Source organism: Delphinapterus leucas, chromosome 9 (assembly GCF_059928025.1).
Source record: "Delphinapterus leucas isolate spDelLeu-1000000601 "Yukka" chromosome 9, BTC_Dleu_Yukka2, whole genome shotgun sequence".
NCBI classification, from domain to species: domain Eukaryota; kingdom Metazoa; phylum Chordata; class Mammalia; order Artiodactyla; family Monodontidae; genus Delphinapterus; species Delphinapterus leucas.
In genome coordinates this window covers 12,403,975-12,415,657 of record NC_143137.1, presented here as the reverse complement: position 1 = coordinate 12,415,657, position 11,683 = coordinate 12,403,975, and the positions used below count along the sequence as shown (strand labels likewise).

Below are 11,683 nucleotides of genomic sequence, written 5' to 3'. Positions count from 1 at the left end.
TGGGCATCACCAGGTTTCTTATACTGGGACTGAATGCTGTTTTCTTCATCTCTGCAAATATGGAAAGGTCAGTCTACATATCCATTTTTTTTTCCTGTCATGTTGGATGTTTTTGGACTCTAATAGTCTTTGGTTTGTAACCTTGCTCAGTGCCTTGTACTGTGTGAAGATTGCTAACTACCAACACTCACTGCTTCTCCTGCTGAAACAAAATCTCTCCCCCAAGATGCCCTGGCTGCTGCTGGTCTGTATGCTGATTTCTGTCTCCACCACTCTCCTGTATGTTGTGCTCAGACAGAAAGCACCCCCTTCTGAATTTGTGGCTGGGAGAAATGACACAGTATTTGACATCACTGAGGGAATCTTGTCTTTGGTGACCCCTTTGGTCTTGAGCTCATTTCTCCAATTCATCATTAATGTGACTTCTGCTTCTTTGTTAATCAGTTCCTTGAGGAGACGTATACGGACGATGCAGAGAAATGCCGCTGTTCTTTGGAATCCTCAGACTGAGACTCCTGTGGGTGCTCTGAAGCTGATGATATACTTCCTCATACTCTACATTCTGTATTCAATTGCTTCCCTGCTCCATTATCTCTCTTCTTCTGTAGGGATGGATTTGGGAGCCAAGTCCATTTATGTTATCATTTCCACCATTTACCCTCCGGGACATTCTGTTCTCATTATTCTCACACATCCTAAACTGAAAACAAAGCAAAGAAGATTCTTTGTTTCAATAAATAGTGGAATTTCAATAATCAATGGTGGCTAGAGTCACCTCGTGGGGCGCAAGATTTTGTTGGCAGTTTTCCCAGCTATCTGAGGAATTCATTTTTGGAATTGCTGATCTGACTCCCTAGGCCTTTAAGTGCCTGTATTTCAATTCATTCGACAATATATTTTTGCTAATATTTTAAAAGTAGGCACTTTCTGTAAGAAACTTGTTTGAAGCATCGCTTACCATGTATTTTGCATGGACGTTGCATACCTGGATCATGGAAGTCACCACACTGTTCCATGGCTACTGAAGTTTAATGGGAAGTTCCCCAAAATAAAGCAATACATTAGAGAGCACATCATTAGTTAAATTTTTGAGGTTTAGCTGAGGAGCCCTGGGTAAGGGATCAGCAGTGGGTAAATGGTCATCAGGAGCCACTAGACTGGCTTAAAGCATGGCAAGAGGGTGCAAAGAGAAAAAGAGGAAAGGAAAGTTTCAGAGAGAAAAGGGAGGGAAGAGAAACGTCAAAGGAAATAGGTGTACATTGTGTCAGATGCATAGAAAAAGGGTCCTCAACTTGCTGAGGGACAGTAAGTGAGGTATTACTACCAAGAAACTCTAGGACTGAATTTCTAGGTTTGTTCTGGAAAGAAGGGAAGGGCCAGAGTTGATGAGTGGAGGGAAGTGGTTAGGATTGAAGAAGCCCAATCCAGGATGGTTTCAAGGATCTTCAAATCCAGGGAGCCAAATTCAAAAGCATGTGCCAAAAAGTGAAATTAACACAATCTGAGTGCCCCTTTACAAAAGATTGTACCCTTCATATGATATGGAATTCAGTAGAAAGCCGAGAGGAGTCATTGGACTGGTGGTGGGAACACCTGACTTTTGGTGAATTTATGTCATCTCTGTGTGAATTTATGCACTGAGATTTATGGGCACTGCACAGTTCTCCAAAATGCTGAGCTTTTTGTTTATTTGTTTGGAACAGCAGGACTATGGCTACAGAGGAATAGGAATCTGAAGATGGCATATTGATGTTTTGAAATGGGAATTGGGAAATAATAATTTATATAGTTTTTTTGGTGTTTATAGGATATGTAATATTTACACATCACAAAATAAATAATCTTATTAAAATAACATTCTCTTTATTGAAAAAGACCCCGAGAAATCTCCAAATTTTACAATTTACCTGATATTTCTCATTCCAGCCACCAGAATCCTGACTACAGTATTCAGTAAAGAACCAATAGTTTATACTACAAAACCTGGAGGTATTCATCATGTTAGAATCTGAAAATTAGGAGATAAAAGGATTGCTGAGAGCAATTAAATGTACACTGCGACATAAGAACTCTAAATGCATAGCAGAAGCCCTCATGGACCCCAGTATCTGTTCTTTTCCCCTCTCTTCTAAATGCATAGCAGAAGCCCTCATGGACCCCAGTATCTGTTCTTTTCCCCTCTCTTAAATAGTTAACAGAATTTTTAGCTACTTGGAGTTTTTGGAGGCTAATTACATTTTACAGCTTTTTCTTATAAGTAGGTATTGCCGTGATTTCTAGGTGGCGCCCCCAGAACAGGTATATGCATTCCCTTCTTTTCCCTTCTCCTCTTCCTATGGGCTGGAATGCCGATATAATGATTGGCCATCTTGCACCACACAGATGAGGTGACTGCCTGGGGATAGTGGAGCAGTTATGCATCCTCGAGTTGGCTGTATGGTTCCCGGAGCTGCCATACCTCAACTCCAGGACCATTCATGAAAAATAAACATCTCCATTCTTTCCGACTCTGTAGTTTGGTGTTTCTGTTGCCTTTTACTCAAATAATTTATGCTATACCATAGATATGTACAATAGTGTATATCTGTATGATGAAGTAGTGTGTATTTAGCATTTTATAGTCAAAGAACATTTTTATATGACCTGATAAAATACTTATTACTACTAAGTGAAATAAAAACATGTATATGCAAAGAAAATTGAAAACAGCAATTATTTTTAGGTAGAAAGTTTTGAGTAATTTTTTTCCCCATTTTCCAAGTTTTCTATGATGAACATGTATCTCTTTTGTAATCAGAAAAAAACACATACTTTAAAATATTAACAGGAAGTGTCCGTCTGTCTGTCTAAATGATCAGTGGGGTCTTCTGATGTCAAACTCCTGTCTCTCCTCACTAAGAAAGGCTGAGTGAATAACCATTCTCCTGCTTTGTCTGGGTTCTTTTTCTAGTATTGACAAAGTTCTGCTGATTCATTTCTTGAGTGTCTTATATTGTATTCATTTATTTCCCATTTGGACTGGATGTGTTGTTTTTATATTAGGACTGTTTTGCTGTTTGAAGATCTTGAGTCTTTGCTTAGACACTTGCCTAAAGTCTTTCTTGGGCACAGTTTTTTAGCAATGCTGTGGGTTTGGAGTTTTGCTGGTTCCAATATGTTCTGCCACTAAGTAATTATTAATCAGGAATTTAAACATTGTTTTGGAGTTTATTTCTTCAAAATATGATAACTTACAGGCTCTCTAATATATATATGCCATATCCTGCCTCTCCCTAAATTCTCTGCCTATTCAGGAAAGGGAGGGATGTTTAAAACTCTTTGCTGAGAAGAGTCACTTTCTGAAATGAAGGGCAGGCACGAGGGCAGTGTCCGTATAACATCCTGAAACATTCTCTGTGGTAGCTATAACTGGAAGCATTGTTATTTAACTGTTAACTGCTACAAGTCAAATTATTGTCTGGGCTACATTTTCACATGTTATTTTATTGGTTCCTCACAATTTCTTTGGTAATATAGATACATATTATACCCAGTATATGGATGAGAAAATTGAGGTACAAACAAGTTAAGTAAATGGCTCACAATAGTAAAACTAGGAGAGGGTAGATGCAAGGCTCCAATTCGTCTTCTGATTCTAAAATCCACTTATTTTCCCACTGTATCAGAAGATGAGTGGAAAGATGTAGGGACAGAGTAGAATCATGCCCAATTATAAAGCTTTATTTTCTAGGACAAGAAGAAAATATTCAAAATGATGTCTGAAGCAGGATGTATCCAGCCTGAAAATCCATGCTGGGCTGCTAAGATTATCTCTCTCTCTCTCTCTCTCTCTCTCTATCTAAGAGAGAGAGGTAGGGGAGGTATGAAAATCTTGCAGGTGCTTAGTTTCTTTCTGAAATAATTATCATGGGGTACTGTAGACGCTGGGTTTTTAGGCCCTGAAATTTATGTGAGATATATTTTTTAAACAACAAGTAGGAACATTAAAGAAGAAACCATTTTAAAATTTCTTTTGAATACTGCTACTTGGGAAGGAGTAGAAAGAGGGTGGGAAAGTAGATACAGTTCATGTGAGAAGTAAAGGAAATTCTTGGCCATTTCAAGTATTTTAAAAGTTTCTTTATATTGCCTAAGTTTCACTTAAACATATGTGACTTTGGGTTTCCCTGATCATTGTTACCAGCATTCTGTTGAGCCATTTTCAGTTGTTCCAGCTGTTAAAAAGAAAAAAAACACTAACAAAGAAAGAAGGGATTAAGAGGAAGAAGGCAGTAGTGTTGTAAAGCATAAATTGATTGTAACTTGTAAGATAGCCTCAAATGCCAGGGTCTTCTGGTAAAACTGAAGCTTACTGAAAGCGTTTAAAATAAGTTTCCCGATAATGTTCTTTTTTATAAGTTAAAGCTGGAGATGGATCCTCTAATCTAGCCCACTGCTTCTAAGAGAGAGCTGGAGGTGCGAGGGCTTTCTTTCAAATTTTGTATGCCCTGCCTCCCATTCTTCCTGGGTGTGGGAGTAGAAGGTAGAAGTGGTAGTTTGACAAAACTCCCTAAGGATTAGATAACTGGCCCCTGGCCAGTTTTATTCCTTGAGTGAAAAAGGATGAAAAGAAACTCCATGGATGTGTGAGAATTTGCCTGGCATGGAAATTAACAAGTAGGTGACAGGAGTTAATGGAGGTTAGGGTGGGGAGAGGGGAGGACCGCACACCATCCTCCCCAAGCAGTTGGGGTAGGTATAAGTTCAGTCTTCTGGGGGAGCACCAGTAGTAACATCACGTCAGAACAGCTAGCTTGCTCTTTGGATTATGGCTGTGGGATATATAGGGTCTGGGAAGAAAGGCAGGACTGTAACTCTGTCAGTAGGAAGGAACACGAGGCCCTGGGTAATGGCTCCATGTGTGTACAGCTTGCTTGCAAATGAGGTGTCTGAACACAGGTACATCCTTGATTTGTTTGATAATCTTTCTGACCTATTTTAAATACAGAAAATTATCTGTCTCAGTTTTGCTGCTTTCATAGTTGGGACAATGACTATATAATGATCTGAATTCAGGGATATCAAGAGAAGAAATACTTAAATATATTGATATTACTCAGAAAAATCTATCTAACTCCCATCTTCCCCTCTGTATCTTTGACTTCTCTGTCTGTTTTTAAAGGCCTGTCATAATCAGGCTCCTATCTTTACTCTTGCTTTCCAGAAATTCTGGAATTGTGCAGAGTTTACCACCTTCCTTCAGAAGCACCAACCCAGTTCATGTATTTGCATACTGTGAATAACAGCAGACTTCAGCTGCTCTCCTACTTTATTGACAGGAGTGAATATGGAGAGAAATCACCAAGGAAGGAAAGAAAAATACTAACATTAATTTCTAGGAACCAGGCTAGGTAATTTCATACATCCTTTTATCATCACAATAGCCCTGTGAGGTAAGCATTATTATCAAAACTTTTATAAAGAGAAACCAGGAGCTCTGAGAGGTTAATTGACTTGTCTAAGGACCTAGCTACATTATAACTGGTTGAGTTGGGAAGTAAACCCAAATCTGTCTGACTCTGAAGCATGTTGCCTTTCTATGAGTGGCCACAAGTGCCCCTATTTGAATTCCCCTTACACGGAGCTGGTCATGTGGTTTGTGTCCCATTGAGGGTTGGTGCTAGCATGAAACTGTGGACACTTTGCTTCGGATGAGCAGATATCCAGAAAGCCCTGTCTGCCATCTCTTGTTGCTCGACTCTTTTCTCAGCATGATCTTGCGATGTTAGGAGAAAACCTCCACCTCCCAAACCTCCTCTAGAAAAGCACAATCCTCAAATTGTTAAAAATGTAATTTTCCTGCAAACAACCTTATGTAACTGAGTTTTACATAACTTTTCAAAAATAACGTTTTAATTTTTAATTTTATTTTATGTCATAGAAAAGTTGCAAAGAGAGTATGTAGCGGTCCCATATTCCCCTCTCTCAGCTTTTCTGATGTTAATAGCTTACATAACCTAGTACATTTGTTAAAACTAAGAAACCAGCAATCACACAGTAACTGTTAACTAAACTACAGACTTCATTCACATATTACTAGTTTTCCCACATGTGTTCTTTTTCTGTTGCAAGAATCCAGGATCTCACATTGCGTTTAGTTGTCAGATAGTTTTAGTCTCCTCTGGTCTGCGATGTTTCTCAGTCTTTCCTTGTTTTTCATGACCTTGACAGCTTTGAAGATTACTGTTCAGGCATTTTATAAAATGTCTCTTAATCTGGGTTTCTCTGATGTTTTTCTCACAGTTAGACTGGAGTTGAGGGCCTTTAGGGAAGAGTACAACAGAGGTGAAGCACCCTTCTCATCACATCACATCAGGGGTACATGATGTCATTGTGACTTATCATTGGTCCTGTTAACCTGGATTGCTTGATTAAGGTGGTGTCTGCCAGGTTTCTCCACTGTCTGGTTACTCTACTTCCCTTTCCAGACATTCTTGTTTAGAAGTAACTCTCTAAGTCCAGCTTATTCTCAAGGGAAGGGGCATTAAGCCGTGCTTCCTAGAGGGTCTCCCAAATCTTGTCTACTTACTTCTCATCCCAAATTTTCATACTTACGGAAGCAGAGAAAATAGCTCCAGCTTTCTTATCTGCCAGGTCCCCTCACTACCATTTACTTTTTCTACCCCAGCAATGCTGCTGCTGCTTATACTCTTATCGTGATCCTTGCTGCATGCAGGCCATGGAGGGTGGAGTTTGGCACTTCATCCTCCTTGCAAATACCTGAATTCCAGTACCCAAGAGGTGGTACTGACCCAGTGAGCAAGAACTCCACCTCTTCATAAAGTGGTGGGGAAGAAGCTGGAAAGACGATGAATATGTGTACATTTATAGCTTTTGTTCCTATTACACGTGCCAATTAATAACATGCTTAATTTTCTCAATTTCTGAATTTTTAGACACATGCTGTACATTAAGAGAAGAATTAATTTGCTCAGGTTAGCAGTTGCTACAGAAGAGTTGCCTTCTAGATGCCATCTAGTGGCAATGTAGGCACAATTTGGGGCGGCATTAGAAAAGTCTATGTCCAGGAATACAAAATGTTTGAGTCCCTGAGATATGTCAGATGTAGAATAGGAGATGGAGCTGTACTTAGTCTGGCAACTTGTGGGGGGAAGGCATTTTTTTGGATGAAAGTGGCAGACCTTAGTCTTTGAAACCAAAGTCCCTTAGCTGCTGCTTCCTCCTTCATGTGGCTTTTATGCCTTGGCTAGCCTCTCTGCCATCATCTCCAGCTCTTCCCCCTCGGAGCCCACCACTGGCTCATCCCTGAGACACTGATGGCTACACGTCCCTCTGTTCTGTCATAATGGTCACAAGGAATCAGACCTGTTGAAGGTGTCCACGACATGGGAGAAAGATCTAGTCAGCCCTTACTCTAGAGAATTGCCAACAGTAAAATTAACTTCCTGTAAAATTGTCAAGTTAATTAAATTTTTGTTCTCAATTCTCCTTCTCATTTCTTCTTTAATTTTGAAATAAAATGAGAGAGTAACATGCAAAATAGAATAGAAACCAGAGCTATTGCTCTCTAAGCAACGCAAAGTGCTTATTTTAGTAAACTCCAGAAGTCAAAACTGAGTTCTCATGTTTTGCATGGACAGGATCACATTTTTCTAAATTATTGCAGGTAATCCATTTCTCTTTGCCAGTAGAGACTGTGTATCCCCTGATGAGATGAAGTAGAAAATAGGTATAATTTTGAGATAATGTGTGTGAAGAAAAAGATGAACCTGTGCATTAATTGCTAGACATTTTTTAGACAAACATTATTCTTATTAGAATTAACTAATTATCTCAGTTCTCTACGTGGTTTAGCCTTTCTTAACACCACTTGTAAAGCAGCCCGTCAAGAAACCATCTTTATATTTCTAGTGATTTTTTTTTTTTTCTTTGAGCCCAGACCAGGCTTTCTGGATACACGTCAGTTGGCTGCTATGCTTTGCATGAAGTTCCACTGCTCAGGACCTCAAGTGCGGCAGGGTGGGAGAGAAGGGCAGTTTTGTTTGCCATCCAAAAGTCACCGTAGAAGCCTTGCTCCTGGAGAGGTTTATGCCTCATCCAAGTTTTCTGGCCAGTGGCAGTTATGACCTTCCCCTCTGCCTCTCCACAGCTGCAGGCAGAGTTCTCAGGCTCCAGGCCCTCAGCTGGGTGGGGTGGTGCACAATGTGTGCACCCTGGAAGCAGGGCCTGCTCCCTGCTATGTTCCTGTGCGTCCTCCACTGCCTGGCACATGGTAAGCGCTCTGCACATCTTACCTAATGAATAGAAATCCGGTCCCACAAGCTATTATATTACTAGTAGAACAGCTGAGGCCCAGAGAGGGTGCTGGCTTGATTGCAGCTTCATAGAGTGCCCAAGGCAGCGCTGGCACCTGGAACAGAACCTTTTTATTACACCCGTGCTGCCTTCCTAAGAAGCCTGGCCTTTCTCCTTCTTTCCAATCCAATTCCACTTTCTTCTCATTTCCTCATAGTTATTTCTAGCCTGGTTTGAACACTGTACTGGTTTTCTATTTTTTGTGAAGCAAGACAAATTTAGCAGCTTAAAACAACATCCATTTATTATGTCACAGTTTCTGTGGATCAAGACTCCTGGCACAGCCTACATGGGTCCTCTGTGTAGCGTCTCACAGGCTGCAGTTAAGATGTTGGCTGGGCTGTGTTCCTTCTGGGGCTGTGTTCCTTCTGGAGCTGTGTTCTTTCTGGAGCTTGCCAAGCTTACTGGTTGTTGGCAGGATTCAGTTCTTTGCATTTGTAGGACGAAGTCCTGTTTTCTTGCTGGCTGTCAGGTGGTGGGATTCGGGGGTGGGGTGGGGTCAATCTAAGCATCTAGAGGCTTCCCACAGTTTCTCACCATGTGACTCTCTCACAACATGGCAGCTGGATTCTTTAAAGCCAGCAGGAGGGCCCAGTTCCTCCTCCAAGACATTATCTGATTAAATCAGGCCAACGCAGGATAGTCTACTTTTTGATTAACTCAAACTTGACTGATTAGGGACCTTAATTACATCTGCAAAAGCCCTTCATCTTTGCCATGTAATATAACCTAATCACAGGAGTGACATCCCATGTTATTCACAGTCCCACCCCTGCTCAAGGATTATTCAGGGTATGTACACCAAAGGGTGGGAACCTTGGGCGCCATCTTAGAATTCAGCCTCCCATAAACACATTTGCATTTGTCTGGTCCCAAGGAAGGTGGAATCTGAACAGTAAATGAAGCACTTTTCCTATATTTCTTGATTACTCTGCTAGTCTTTTTTCACTTCTTTGAGCTCATCTCCTTCCTCTAAGACCTTGATGTGACATATATGCTAAGTCAAGTGTGTGTGGATAATTGATCATAAAGGGCAGATGATCTCAAAGATCCTGATTAATAGTAATGGCTCCTCTACCTGACCTCCTATATTTTTTATTATTTGGCACTTAAAATATGTTTTGGTTCTCTGATTGTTTTCTTTCCCCAAACTTCCCCTACTTCTCTCTTTAATAATGAAATATATTTTTAATTTCTGGCTTTATTTGGCTTTCATGCCTATATGTTCAAAGTTCTTTTTATGAAAATAAATTTTCTTTTTTATATGAATGAGCTCACATCTGGCACTGTATAGAACCTAAGACTGTTCTGGTCTTTCTTATTGAGAGATCTTATTATATTATGTGTTGGTATCTAGATGTTAGCCCATGACCCTTGAGAAGGAGAGTTGGTGTTTCTGATACGTTTTCAAATCTCTAGTCTCAGGGTTTGTTCAGGGTTCATTCATGTGGATGCAAATATAGAGGGGTTTATAACTTCTAAACTCTCTGTTCCTGGTCACAGCTGTTCAGTCTATGCTTGAGGACAGGTTACAGAAGGGTAAGACCAAATCCAGATTTTGTGATATGAAAATTTACTGTGAGTGTTGTATCCTCTTCAGGGAGTCTGCAGTTTAGCCAGGAGCCTTTCGCATTCATCGGCACTGAAGCAGAGCACCTCCTGAGACTTCCCCAGCCATGCTGACTGCTGTCCTAGGACTGTTAATGCTGGTAGCAGTGGCTGAATTTCTCATTGGCCTGGTTGGAAATGGAGTCCTCGTGGTCTGGAGTTTTGGAGAACGGCTCAGAAAATTCAAGGGGTCCTCATATAACCTCATTGTCCTGGGCCTGGCTGTCTGTTGATTTCTTCTACAGTGGTTGATTATGGTGGACTTAAGTCTGTTTCCACTTTTCCAGAGCAGCCATTGGCTTTGCTATCTCAATGTCTTCTGGGTCTTAGTAAGCCAGACCAGCCTGTGGTTTGCCACTTTTCTCAGTGTCTTCTACTGCAGGAAGATCATGACCTTTGAACACCCTGTCTACTTGTGGCTGAAGCAGAGGGCCTGTTGCCTGAGTCACTGGTGCCTTCTGGTGTACTTCATGATCAGTTTGTTACTTATAGTCCAGGGTAGCTTAGAGTTCTCCGATCCTTCCCACGGAAACAGCAGCATTTTATACCCCCCTTCAAACTGGCACTATCTGTATATATTATGGCTCAATACAGGAAGTATAATGCCCTTCATGGTGTTGCTTATTTCCTCTGGGATGCGGATTGTCTCTTTGTGTAGACACCGCAGGAAGATGAATGTCCATACAGTCGGCAGGAGAGATGCTCAGGCCAAGGCTCACATCACTGTCCTGAAGTCCTTGGGCTGTTTTCTTATACTTTACATAGCCCCTTCTCCATCACCTCCAGGTCTTTTCCTGCTGATCTTACCGCTCTCTTCATCTCTGAGACACTCATCACTGCCTACGCTTCTCTTCATTCTGTCATATTGATCATGGGGAATCCCAGGATGAAGCCGACTTGTCAGAGAATCCTGTGGAAGACAGTATATACTTGGAGAGAAAGGAGTGGTCAGGAGACTGTTTTGAGACACTTTTTTGATAGCTCTCCAAAAGGGGGCTGACTTTTACATATTTAAAATTTTTCCTTCTTTTTAAAAAAAATTTTTATTTTATATTAGAGTATAGTTGATTAACGATGTTGTGTTAGTTTCAGGTGTACAGCAGAGTGATTGTTATACATAGACATGTACCTATTCCTTTTCAAATTCTTTCCCATTTAGATTATCACAGAGTATTGAGCAGAGTTCCCTGTGCTGTACAGTAGGTCCTTATTGGTTATCTGTTTTAAATATAGCAGTGTGTACATGTCAATCCCAAACTCCCAATCTGTCCCTCCCCCTCCCCCTCCCCCACCCCCAGTAACCATAAGTTTGTTCTCTATGTCTGTGAGTCTGTTTCTGTTTCGTAAATAAGTTTGTTTGTATCATTTTTTCTTTCAGATTCCACATATAAGCGCTATCATATGATATTTGTCTTTCTCTGTCTGACTTATTTCATTTAGTATGATACTCTCCAGGTCCATCCATGTTGCTGCTAATGGTATTATTTCATTCTTTTTTTAAAATAAATTTTTATTGGAGTATAGTTGATTTACAATGTTATGCTAGTTTCAGGTGTACAGCAAAGTGAATCAGTTATAGTTATACATATATCCACTCTTTTTTAGATTCTTTTCCCATGTAGGGTATTACAGAGTATCGGGTCGATTTCTCTGTGCTATACAGTAGGTTCTTATTAGTTATCTATTTTATATATAGTAGTGTGTGTATTTCATTCTTTTT

The 11,683-nt window shown here is 40.4% G+C and overlaps 2 protein-coding genes across 2 annotated transcripts; both read left to right on the top strand.

Moving 5' to 3' along the window:
- Window positions 1-16: 16 nt before the first annotated feature.
- Window positions 17-2,746, top strand: TAS2R4 (taste 2 receptor member 4). The gene has a single exon (XM_022579388.2). The coding sequence runs from the start codon at window positions 107-109 to the stop codon at window positions 767-769; it is 663 nt and encodes a 220-aa protein (XP_022435096.1). The 5' UTR covers window positions 17-106; the 3' UTR covers window positions 770-2,746.
- A 4,678-nt stretch (window positions 2,747-7,424) lies between these two features.
- Window positions 7,425-11,239, top strand: TAS2R5 (taste 2 receptor member 5). Its single transcript, XM_089917301.1, is given in 2 exon segments — window positions 7,425-10,722; window positions 10,725-11,239. Coding segments are annotated over 2 exon segments (930 nt in total). The 5' UTR covers window positions 7,425-10,031; the 3' UTR covers window positions 10,964-11,239.
- Window positions 11,240-11,683: the final 444 nt, after the last annotated feature.

Excerpts from the sequence above, each read along its gene's own strand:
- TAS2R4 (XM_022579388.2), top strand. The coding sequence starts at position 107 with ATGTTTTTGGACTCTAATAGTCTTTGGTTTGTAACCTTGCTCAGTGCC.